We start from the raw sequence: 12,544 nt of genomic DNA, 5'->3' as shown, positions 1-12,544 counted from the left end.
TTACAATTCCGTTATTTTACTAAAAATTTACCAAATGGTGCAAACATCACCGCCATCCAGCTTTCGAACTTGTGGGTCACCCCAAGTGTATGTCTCCATCCCTGCTACCACCCGCAGTCCCAGGCAACCACCGATGGGCTTTGTGAGTTTGTGGATTTGCCTTTTCTGGACAGTCCTTGTAACTGGAATAATAGGGTGTGTGGTTTTTTGCATCATATGGTATTTTCACTTAGTGTGGTGTGTTTGACACGTGTGCATGTTGTGTGCTTCATTATTTGTTCTTTTTTATTACTGAATAGTTCTCATCCATTCACTAGTTAATGGCTGTTTGGGTTGTTGCCAGTTTTTGTGTATTATGAATAAGAACTGTTACATTTCAGTTATCTTGGGCTGAACGGGATTGAAATTCCTGGGTCCTATGGTAACTATGTTTAACTTTTTGAGGACCTACCAGAGTGTTTTCCAGGTTGGCAGTTGCATCGTTTTACAGTCTCTTCCAAGGGGTATGAAGGTTCTATCTAATATCTTCACATCCTCACCAACCACGTGTTCATTTCTGTACTTTTGATTACAGGTCTCTCTAGTGGGTGTGAAGTGGGATCTCATAGTGGCTTTAATTTGAATTCCCCTCATGGATGATGTTGAGCATCTTATTACATGCTTATTGGCCATTTGTGTATTTTTTTGTGTGAAATATCAGTTCATATATTTTGCCTATTGGTTTATTTTTAATTGTGAGTTTACAATGTGTTTTTACCAAAAAAATACATGTTTCTGAAGCTAACACAATATTGTAAATCAACTATACTTCAATAAAAAAATTTTAATTAAAAAATACCTATCTATTTTAGTTGTGGTAAAGTGTACATAACATGAAATTTACCCTTTTAAACATTAATTTCTTTTTTTAATTCTTTTTTTTTTGGCTGATCTATGGGGCTTGCAGGATATCACTTCCCGGATCAGGGACTGAATCCCACCCCCTGGAATCCTAACCACTAGGCCACCAGAGAAATTCCCCCCTCCTTAAAAAAAAAGTTTTTTTTTTAATAGTTTGTTTATTTATTTTAAACCTTTCAGAAGAACTAGATGCCAGAAAACCTGCCCTGCGGGTCAGGCTTGCCCTCTGACCAGCATGGAATGGCCTGGAGCCTTAACTACAAAAATATTCACAGAGATAGCTGTTGATGTTGTTCCAGCGCTTTCCACTTCCCCTTCACCGTGTCCCTGCAGCTAAAAGTTAGCCCGTTAAGCAGGTAGTCCAAATACTGTCATTGTTATTGTTTTCTTTAGTTACTAAGTCGTGTCCGACTCTTTCCCGACCCCATGGACTGTAGCCTGTCAGGCTCCTTTGTCCATAGGACTTCCCAGGCAAGAATACTGGAGTGGGTTGCCATTTCCTTCTCCAAGGAATCTTCCCCACCCAGGGGTTGAACCTGCATCTCCTGCATTGGAAGGCAGATTCTTTACCACTGAGCCACTTGGGAAGCCCCCCCAATACCATCATGACAGCTGTCTAAATTTTATTGTATGCTTATTCCGTGCCCCATACTGAACATGGGATTCCTGTGAGGAACACAGGAATCCTCTTATTCCCTTTTTACAGATGAGCAAACTGAGGCACAGAGTGGTTAAGTAACCTGACCAGGGTCGCTCCCACTAGGAATTCTGTGTGGTTTTCCATTCACTGACCCCTGTGGTTAGGCCTATGTTGGGCACTCTTAGTATATGAATTGTTAAGATGGGGATAAGAAAGCAAGCACACCCATCAGAGAAACAGACAGTGAGATAATAAAAATAATTCATTCTTGTCCAGAATCTTCGGGACTGGGTTAAATGCTTTGCCTTGCACAAAATATTTGAACTCAGCTTTAAAAGGTGCATAAGATGTAGAGTTGCCAAGTTTAACAACTCAGAATACTGGACACCCAGTTGAATTTCAATTTCAGATAAACATGATTTTTTAATATAAAGATATTTGGAACACAATGCTTTTTAGTATAAAATGTTCAGAACATTTTACCTTAAAATATTTGGGTCATACTTAATTTTTAAAAATTATTTGCTGTTTATCTGAAATTCAAATAACTGACTGTCCTCTATTTATTCTGATAATCCTAATAAAGTAGTTTTCCAAGTGGATAGAGAGGGGGGAAAAGGCTTTTTTGGGTCTCACAGTACTTTTTTGTTTTTTAATAAAAGTAACAGATACAGTCTTGGTAGAACATTCAAACAGTATTTTTCTTTTTTCTTTTTGGCTCCACTGTTCAGGATGTGGGATTTTAGTTCTCTGATCAGGGGTTGAACCTGTGCCCTCTGCGTTGGAAGCACAAAGTCTTAACCAGTGGACCACCAGGCAAGTCCCACCATTCAAACAGTATGGAGCTGAGGCATGGTTCTACAGCTCGTCTTTTCTGCCTCACAGACCATTATGCTGGAGATGTTATGCACACAGATTTTCCCCCTTCCATTAATGGCTGCCTAATATTCTGTTGTGTGCCTGTGGTTATCTGGACCTCACTGGACCTGTGTTTCTGATCAGTACAAATAATGCTGCCAAGACATTCCTTGGACATCTCTATGTGACTTTGAGAATGTAATTGTAGGTAAATTCCCAGATGTGGAATTGTGGGGTCATGGTTCTGTGCATTTCACATTTTCATGACCATTGCCACGTTCCTCACTAAAGGGCCTGCAGCAGACACCCACCCATGCCATTTTTTCCCCAAGTCTTTAAAATCTTTTGAAACCTTGGTAAATCTTTCAATGGATTGTTCGTATTCTTTCAGGGGTACACGAGAACTCTGAGAATACAATGAAAACTCAGGCCCTTCTCCCCAGAAAAATGTACACTAGCACACACGCACAACACACGGCTGACATATTGTGCAGGATGGGAGGAGAGGGCGGCCTGTCTGTCCAAAGCCCCTAGTCCTGCTCCCAGGGCACTGGTTCTTTTTTTTTTTTTTTGGTGGCACTGGTTCTTATACTAAGTAAAATAAGACTTCTTGGGAGCTCATTAAACATATAGACTGAATTTCAAAAACAACTTAAAAAAATAGTACAGCCAATTTTTAAAACTATTTTTATTTACTTAGCCTCACTGTGTGGCATGCAGGATCTTAGTTCCTTGACCAAGGGTTGAATCCCGGGCCTCCTGCATTGGGAGTGTGGAGTCTTAACCACTGGACTACCAGGGCAGGCTCTCAGCAGCTCTTTTTCTTTTTTTGGTTGTCAAATAATCCTTTCTTTTTCTTTTTCCTTTGCCGTTCTTAACTAGCTGGGTACTCCACCACACCACTGTTAATATCATCTATGATGTCATAAGGGTGGCGGCCATCAACATCGCAGCCCACAGACTGAGCTGTCCCCAGGATCGCTTTAATGGTTCCAGAAAGTTCTCTAGCTAGAGACCGATGCCACATCTGCCGGGCAGTGTCGACAATCTCATCAAAAGTGATGTTTCCACTGTGCTTAATGTTTTTCTGCTTCTTTCTGTCCTTTGGTGGTTCCTTGAGGGCTTCGATGATCAGGGCAAAAGCAGAAGGTGCCACCTCAATCTGGGCTTGTCTGTTCTGAATGGTCAGTTTCACTATAATCCTCAGACCCTTCCAATCACCAGTTGCCTTGGTGATGTCATCACTGACCTTTTTTGGAGACAGACCCAGGGGGCTGATCTTGGGGGCCAGGGCAGACGTGGCACCGACCTCCCCACTGGTGCACTTCAGGTACGCAATTTTGATCTCGTTGGGGTCAAACTTAGGCAGCATGGTGGAGGCGGCTTGTGTCGGATGAACCTGGATTCAGGATGACCGACAAAAGTTGCACCTTGGGCTCCTCCGAGCTGAAAGCCAAAAGCTCAACAGGTCTGTTTTTTTGAGAGAACTGAGGACAATTGGATAAAGGAGGAGACTGGACTTGGGGTGCAACTGGGGAGTAGGACTGACTCGGAGTTGAAGTGGGGCAGCTGGAGAGACAGTAAAGAACTCTGGGGGTGAGTGAGATCTTTGGAATCAGCCTAAGCTCTGAATTTGGCTCTACTACTCACTGGTCATACAGCCAAAGCTATGGTTTTTCCAGTAGTCACATACAGATGTGAGAGTTGGACCATAAAGAAGGCTGAGTGCCAAAGAGGTGATGCTTTTGAACTGTGGTGCTAGAGAAGACTCTTGAAAGTCCCTTGGACTGCAAGGAGATCAAATCAGTCAATCTTAAAGGAAATCAACTCTGAGTATTCATTGGAAGAACTGATGGTGAAACTCTAATACTTTTGCCACCTGATGCGAAAAGACAACTCACTGGAAAAGACCCTGATGCTGGGAAAGATTGAGGGCAGGAGAAGGGGGCGACAGAGGATGAGATGGTTGGATGGCATCACTGACTCAATGGACATGAGTTTGAGTAAACTGGGTAACAGTGAAGAACAGGGAAGCCTGGCGTGCTGCAGTCCATGGGGTCTCAAAGAAACAGACACGACTTAGCAACTAAACAACAATAACAACTCACTGATCAGGACCTAACCTGCTGGAGCCTTCATTTCCTTCCTCTCCTCTATGAGAGAGGGATGACAATAACCAACTCACAGAGTCGAGTGAGGGTTAAATGAGATACCGCAGTTCTGAGTGGAGTACCAGGCATCCTTCTGGGGCCTGAGAATCGCTGACTTTTGTCTTTAATATGTAGCGTGTGTCACTTAATACCTGGCCCTAAAGGGTAATTCAGTGGTAACATACCAGGTGTCTTATTTATATATTTTTCATTTATTTTTTGGCTGCCCTGGGTCTTAGTTGCTGCTCCAGGGCTTTCTCTAGTTGCAGCAAGTGGGGGCTACTCTTTGTTGCGGTGCATGGGCTTTTCATTGGGGTGGCTTCTCTTGTGGAACACACACTCTAGGGCACACAGGCTTCAGAACTTGTGGTGCTCGGGCTTAGTTACTCTGTGGCATCTGGAATCTTCCTGGACCAGGGATCGAACCTGTGTCCCCTGCACTGGCAGGCGGATTCTTATCCACTGTACCACCAGGGAAGTCCCAGGTGTCTTATTTTCCTGATGGTCATCAGGCTTGGAGGGGCGGCTCTGGCCAGATGGTAAAAGGGGATGTGGTCTCTCCCAAGTGGTGGGAGGTGTTGAGAGATCTGAACTGGCAGTATGAACATCAGGTGTTCTGATTCTTAAGTTTTCTGTCTTTACTCCCTAGAATGGCTTCGATAAGAAAACCCAGCCATCCTGTGCGTGACATCTTTGGCGACCTCAGTGATATTTCCTTAGAAGACTCAAAGATGGAGGACATGCGGAACTCTGGTATCAGTAGAAGTCTTACCAAAATAGCACCCGGTCCCAGCAGATTTTTAAAAAGAAACCAGACTCTGGGTGGAAAACACTTCGTGCCGAAAGACAATGCTGTCCTGGGGAGTGAGCCCTGGCGCTCTTCAAATAGACCGTCAACCACTGCCTCCAAGGTCAGGGCCAACGCGGCGCTCACGAAGCTGGCTCAGATAGAGAGCAAGATCAGGAATCGGAAGGTGCGGACGGGTCCGTCAGAAGCAGAACCCGAGGACTGGCTCCCTAGCAGAGCAGAGGGAACTCGCCCCAGGAGGACAGCTGACCTTTCTTCACAGAACTCAGGACAACCCTCCCTGGAACAGGCCCTTGAAATCCCTGTCCCTGAGACAGACATGCCGAGTGGGAAGGCCAGTAGGTTTCTAAAGAAGAGAGAAGCAGGGGTGGAAAAGATACCTGTGGAAGCCCAGGCTGGGAAGGAGAGGGATGCTCAAAGACCCAAGGAGAGACAACCCCCTAGAACACTGGATTCTCCAGACAGTGATGAAGAGGAAATGAAAGAGTTGCTAGGGAGCTTGATAGAATCTTCCAGGGAAAAAGAAACACCCACCAATCAGGGTTTCACCAGCACCAAAGCCAGCGAGAAAGAACAAACAAAACTAGCCTCGGTAAGGTTTGCCTGTACTTATCCATTTTTATTTTTTATTTATTTATTTGGCTGCATCAGGTCTTAGTTGTGGCACGTGGGATCTTCCCTTGTGGTGCGGGGACTCTAGTTCCAGCACACGGCTCCGGAGCTCTTGGGCTCAGTAGTTGGCAACACAAGTTACTCTGTGGCATGTGGGATCTTAATTCCCCAACCAGGAATCGAACCTGCATCCATCCCCTGCATTGCAAGGTGGATTCTTAACCACTGGACCACCAGGGACATCCCTGCATTTTGCACTTATATATTTTGTACTTGTGTTAAAACTTTGCATTTGTACCTTTATGTCATAGCACTAGAGTCTTTTGATGAGCGCCATCACCCATAAGCTACTTGAGAGAGTGTTGGATGAGGAAGGGTTGGGTTTCAGCCAATCACGGGGACCCACTCCTGGTCTGCTCTGTAAGGGATTGGATTTCGGACATGTCAGGTAGTTTTGCACTATGTGGAGCTGGTAACTGTATACCCCACAGGACGGCACTTTGTATGACTGATCCGACCCCAGCCGTGATCACTGCCATTGGTGACCTACGCCCGCTTGCTGGTTGTACCATATGGGAATCACTAACTTGGGAAGGCTCCATTTCCATTTTTTTTTTTTTTTAAATTGAGGTGCAATTCCTATAACCTAAAATTAACCTATTAAAAATGAACAATTCAGTGGCATTTAGTACATTCAACAATGTTGTATAACTGCCACCTGTTTCATTCCAAAACATTTCCATCCTCCCAAAAGTAAACGTTACTGATTACTATCAGTCTTCCCTGTTGGCTCAGTGGTAAAGAATCTGCCTACAATGCAGGAGTCACAGGAGATGCAGGTTTGATCCCTGGGTCGGGAAGATACCCTGGAGGAGGGCAGGGCAACCCACTCCAGTATTCCTGCCTGGAGAATGTTGTGGACAGAGGAGCCTGGTGGGCTACAGTCCATAGGGTCACAAAGAGTTGACATGACTGAAGTGATTTAGCATGGACACGTGCACCAAGTAATCACTCCCTGTTTCCTGTCTTCCAGACCCTAATAACCACTAATCTGCTTTCTGTCTCCATGGGTTTGCCTGTTCTGGACATTTCTCCAGTGGAATCATACAACCTGTGACCTTTTGTGTCCAGTTTCTTTCCCTTAGCATGATGCTTTTGGGGTTCACTCACGTTGTAGCATGCGTCAATGCTTCATTCCTTTTTATGGCTGAGTAATGTTCCATTTGTGGGTGGACCACATTGTGTTTATCCACTCATCCACTGATGGACATCTGGGATGTTTCCACCTTTTGGCAATTGTGAATAGTGTTACAAGTATCTGTTTGAGTCCCAGTTTTCAATTCTTTGGGTTTTTCCTAGGAGCAGAGCTGTTGTGTCCTATAGTAAGTCTGTGTGTACTTAATTGAGGAACAGACAAACTGTTTCCCACAGTGGCTGCACTGTTTTACATACCCATCAGCAGTGTATGAGGGTCCCAATTTCTCCACATCTTCACCAACACTTGTTATTAAGGGAAATTACAGAAGAGGTACTTTGGCCAATTTTGCTTAGTCACTCTTGTGACTAAGTTTGTCTGACTCTTTGCAATCCCTGTGGACTGTCGCCCACCAAGCCACTCTGTCCATGGGATTTCCCAGGCAAAAATACTAGAGTGGGTCACCATTTCTTTCTCCAGTCAAGCAGGCATCGTGGGTTCAACCCCTGGGTCAGGAAGATCCCCTGGAGAAGGAAGTGGCAACCCACTCCAGCATTCTTGCCTGGGAAATCCCATTTGACTGAGGAGGCCAGTAGGCTACAGTCCCTGGGCTTGCAAAGAGTCAGACACGATTTGAAAGCCAAGCAATACTTCTGAGTATTTCTAATCCCAGATTCTCTTGCCTAAATGTTGTCCCTCAACTTCCATAGATGAGGGGAGAAGGGAGAAAGGGGCAGAGAGCGGTTAACGGTCATCATGAGGTCTCACACTGTCCACCAACCCCAATGTCGCTTGATCAGGACTTAGCATATGTTTGGTTAATTTCCCTTCTTTTGTTTCCACCCACGTAGGATGAAATCCCAACTCCACCGAGGGCCCTTTCACGGCCTATCAAGGATCTTCCCAGCTCAAAGCCCTTCCCCACTTCATGGCTGTCAACCTCACGGTCAGCAGATGGGACCCTTCGCGGTGCCGGCTTGAGAACTCGCTCCCCACAGATGCACACGTCTGCCTCCCACACGGTGTCGCTTTCCATCCCTGGTGCCTTTCCGGAGTCAGCACCCTCGACCGCGGGGGACGACGAGCTCTCATCCTCCCTGAGAAGGAGCGAGCCTGGGCCCCAGGAGGAGCCTCCCTCAGAAGCCACCGATGACAGTCTGAACGGTAGCCCTCATCCCTGGGCAGAGTTGTCACGCTGGGCAGGGAGGGCGGGACCGCCTTTAGGTCCCCAGCGTGGTGGTCACAGGGTATTATCATGAGGGGTGCAAGGCACTCTCAGCTTTTCCACACCCTCTTTCCTAGTTGAGGGGCCAAGTCAGATTTCTTTCTCCCCTTGGGGCATGGGGGCTCTTAGTTCCCTGACCCCCTGCATCCGTGTGTCTGAAATGCAGTCTTAACCACTGGACCGCCAGGGAAGTCCCTGTTCTATCTTTAAAGTCTTCATTTAGTGACCCTGCCCAGTGACAGAGTGAAAGCAAATCCTCCTAGAGCCTCATATGAGAGAAAGTTTTCCTTGTTGTAAAAGAGAAGTGTGCTTCCTTTCCTTTTTAAATGCAGAAAACGAAACCAGCCTCTAAGCAGTCAGAGACATTTTTGTTGTTTCACCATCATTCAACATGATTTTTTATGTACTTGTTTATTTTTTATTTTTGGCTGTGCTGGGTCTTTGTAGCGGTGGCCAGGGTCTTCGTTCCCTGACCAGGGATCGAACTCGCATCCCCTGCGCTGGAAGCCAGGGTGGATTCTTTTTTTTTTTTTCTTCTTCTCCTTAATGAACTCCTCAGATCTTTTCTTTTTAAAAAAGAAAAAAATTTTATGTTGTATTGGCGTATAGCCGGGAAGGCGGATTCTTAACCACTGGACCATCAGGGAAGTCCCCAACATGAGTTTTAATACTGTATGTTTTTAAGAAAAGAGCAGAAAGAAAAGATGGGCAGCCAACATGGATTTCTCCCCTCTGCGGTTTCCTTACCATCAAAACCCAGTTAAATAACTGGGTTGAGTGCCTGCTGTTTGCCAGCAGGTGCCAGGCGTGATGGTGTCAGGAGCACGATGACAAACACGCAAACTTGCCCCGCCCCTGCCCCCAGGTCCCAGGTGCTGGGATAATCTTTAGCCTGTGAATCAGTGGTAGGGGAGGAGAATTAGCTTTTCCCCTGTGTCCTTTTAAGTTCTCGGCTGGGGCTCTGTAACCAAAGACAGGTTAACAGGAGAAGAGCATTCTGAGATTCAATAAGTATTTCATATAAGTTTTATGTGACCCAGGAGCCTTCATGAGGAAATGAAAATGTAAAGAAATGGTGATGCCTCCTGCTAGGTGTGATAAGCAGTGGAGAGTCCTGGGAGAATGTGATAGAAGGATGGCAGTAGATGACGGGAGATGTAGCAAAGCCTGCTAGTGGGGGTGGTTCAGCTCCCCCCATCTAGGACATAAGGATGCTCCTTTCCCCCAGGTAAAGGGAAGGTGAGTCTTACCTCAGGGTCTTACGACCTGCTTCGGAGGAGGTCAGGGAGTCCTTGCAGCCCCTTCTGTGTCTCAGATTCCTGCAGCTCAAAATATTCAAGGTGAGGGACTTCCTTGGTGGTCCAGTGGTTAAGACTCTGCACTTTCACTGCAGGGTCACAGGTTCAGTCCCTGGTCAAGGAACTAAGATCCCACAGGCTGCATGGTGTGCCCCTGCCCCCCCACAAAAAAAATCTAAGATGCTAAGGCACCATGATGTAGGGGCAGGGAGGAGAAGCACAGCCATCCAAAGACCCCTCCCTGTGCAGGGGGAGGGGCTTGAGGGTGCGAGAAAGCCCCCTTGGAGCCCCCTCGGGGGCCACCATCTGCCGGATGCCATGTGGCACCTCACTGCTGTTGGCTCAGGTCTTCAGGCCCGAGGAGATGGTGATGGGTGTCCTGGCTAGCCCTGTGGGTGTGGATGAGAAGGTGGGCGTACCTGCACAGGAAGCCTGTGAGAGTCAGGGTTGGCTGACGTGGCAACCGACAGGAACGCCAGACCCGGGTTCTGGCCCTCCCTGACCACCCCTCCAGGCTGCCCCTCAGCCCCCGCTCCTGGCTGGGAGGGGCCCCCTCCGTGTCCAGACCCCACCTTCCCCTCCAGATGCAGCTTCAAGAGAGGAAGGCAGCAAGGAGTGGTGAGGACAAGTCTGAGTTTGGGGGTCCAGCCCACCTGGGGTGGGGGCTTCCCTGGTGGCTCAGACCGTAAAGAACCTGCCTGTGATGTGGGAGACCCGTGTTTGATCCCTGGGTCGGGAAGATCCCCTGGGGAAGGGAATGGCAACCTGCTCTAGTATTCTTGCCAGAATTCCGTGGACAGAGGAGCCTGGCGGGCTGCAGTCCGTGGGGTCGCCAAGAGTCGGATAAGACTGAGTGACTAGCACACACTCTGTGGGGCGGACACCCCTGCTCTGCTGCCTTCTGGCCACACGGCCTCAGGCTCTTGGTGTCTCAGTTTCCTCGCCTGTAATGTGGCGGAGCTACGACAGTGAGCTAGTGCACGTGGAGTGCCTCCTGCGTGGGGAGAAGGGCCTCCCGCACAGTAAGCCTGTGAGAGGCGGGCTTGGCCGACATGACGGTGACGTTGCCAGTCCACGGTCTCCTGCGGTGCCTTGGCCCAAGCCGGCCACGATGGCTTCGTTCAGAGGCTTGTCCGTGAACACAGACATGCTGGCAACTGGCAGTGTTGGAGGAGCTCAGAGGCGGGCTGAGCCCTCAGCACTGAAGTGATGAGCTGGGCTTTCATTTCGGTCTTACGTCGCTGGGGCGGCCTGGTGTTTGGGACTGCACTCAGCTGACCTTTCCAGAAAGAGTGAGCCGCTCAGTCTTCCATCTCCCGTTCACCCCCAGCTCTGTGCCTCCTGTGGTGGGCGCTGCTCCAGCTGTTCCCGCTGACTGTCCCCTGTCTGTTCCTAGAATTGCGGGTCACATCCTGCCTCCTCCGGGAGACTCATCCCTCCAGCCCAGCCAGGCTGCTCCGTGGAAGCCCCTTCCTAAGACACCTTGGAGGCCCCACCAAGTGTCCACCCAACTCAGCTGGGGTTGGATCATGTACCTGCTTGGGTTTTGAGGCCCCGCAGTGGGGACACCCCCGTCCCCCTTGCATCACACACACACAGCCTCTGTGCTTCAGTCATGAAATGAGCCATGTGGTGGAGTTGCTCCTGACCCTGGCTGCCCGTCAGCCTTCCTCCTCCCAGGGAAGAGCAGGCCCACAGGTTGACGGGGCACTGGAACTACGTGGGGCCTTCCTCTTCCAGTGACCTGCACCCGTGGCTTTCAGGCGTTGGCAGCTGGCTAGCTGGCACCACAGAGGGGCAGTTCGCCTGAGCTTGAAACGAAAGTGAAAGTGTGAGTCACTCAGTCCTGTCCAATTCTTTGCGACCCCAGTTCTTTTTTTTTTTTCCATTTATTTTTATTAGTTGGAGGCTAATTACTTTACAATATTGTAGTGGGTTTTGTCATACATTGACATGAATCAGCCATGGAGTTACATGTATTCCCCATCCCGAAACCCGCTCCCACCTCCCTCTCTACCCCGATCCCTCTGGGTCTTCCCAGTGCACCAGGCCCGAGCACTTGTCTCATGCATCCAACCTGGGCTGGTGATCTGTTTCACCATAGATAATATACATGTTTCAATGCTGTTCTCTCAAAACATTCCACCCTCGCCTTCTCCCACAGAGTCCAAAAGTCTGTTCTGTACATCTGTGTCTCTTTTTCTGTTTTGCATATAGGGTTATCATTACCATCTTTCTAAATCCCATATATATGTGTTAGTATGCTGTAATGTTCTTTATCTTTCTGGCTTACTTCACTCTGTATAATGGGCTCCAGTTTCATCCATCTCATTAGAACTGATTCAAATGAATTCTTTTTAATAGCTGAGTAATATTCCATGGTGTATATGTACCACAGCTTCCTTATCCATTCATCTGCTGATGGGCATCTAGGTTGCTTCCATGTCCTGGCTATTATAAACAGTGCTGCAATGAACATTGGGGTGCACGTGTCTCTTTCAGATCTGGTTTCCTCGGTGTGTATGCCCAGGAGTGGGATTGCTGGGTCATATGGCAGTTCTATTTCCAGTTTTTTAAGAAATCTCCACACTGTTCTCCATAGTGGCTGTACTAGTTTGCATTCCCACCAACAGTGTAAGAGGGTTCCCTTTTCTCCACACCCTCTCCAGCATTTATTGCTTGTAGACTTTTGGATAGCAGCCATCCTGACTGGCGTGTAATGGTACCTCATTGTGGTTTTGATTTGCATTTCTCTGATAATGAGTGATGTTGAGCATCTTTTCATGTGTTTGTTAGCCATCTGTATGTCTTCTTTGGAGAAATGTCTGTTTAGTTCTTTGGCCCATTTTTTGATTGGG

At 47.7% G+C, this 12,544-nt stretch overlaps 2 protein-coding genes across 2 annotated transcripts in view; one reads left to right on the top strand and one right to left on the bottom strand.

Annotated features, from left to right (window-relative positions):
* Window positions 1-86: 86 nt before the first annotated feature.
* The window catches only part of C9H19orf44 (chromosome 9 C19orf44 homolog), a 21,277-nt gene continuing 8,819 nt past the window's right edge, over window positions 87-12,544 (top strand). Inside the window, exons 1-3 of the mRNA XM_043911105.1 lie at window positions 87-195; window positions 5,198-5,948; window positions 8,015-8,327. Of these exons, the coding sequence (XP_043767040.1) occupies window positions 134-195; window positions 5,198-5,948; window positions 8,015-8,327 (1,126 nt within the window). The 5' untranslated portion in view covers window positions 87-133. The remainder of the gene's footprint in view (window positions 196-5,197; window positions 5,949-8,014; window positions 8,328-12,544) is intronic.
* Window positions 3,273-3,836, bottom strand: LOC122699309 (60S ribosomal protein L12-like). The gene has a single exon (XM_043911103.1). The coding sequence runs from the start codon at window positions 3,768-3,770 to the stop codon at window positions 3,273-3,275; it is 498 nt and encodes a 165-aa protein (XP_043767038.1). The 5' UTR covers window positions 3,771-3,836.

The sequence above is a fragment of the Cervus elaphus genome, chromosome 9 (genome assembly GCF_910594005.1).
Source record: "Cervus elaphus chromosome 9, mCerEla1.1, whole genome shotgun sequence".
In the NCBI taxonomy this organism is placed as follows: Eukaryota; Metazoa; Chordata; class Mammalia; order Artiodactyla; family Cervidae; genus Cervus; species Cervus elaphus.
This window is presented reverse-complemented; position numbering and strand designations above follow the sequence as displayed.

What these genes read in the sequence shown, in the direction of transcription:
- LOC122699309 (XM_043911103.1), bottom strand. Translation starts at nt 3,770, where the DNA reads ATGCTGCCTAAGTTTGACCCCAACGAGATCAAAATTGCGTACCTGAAG.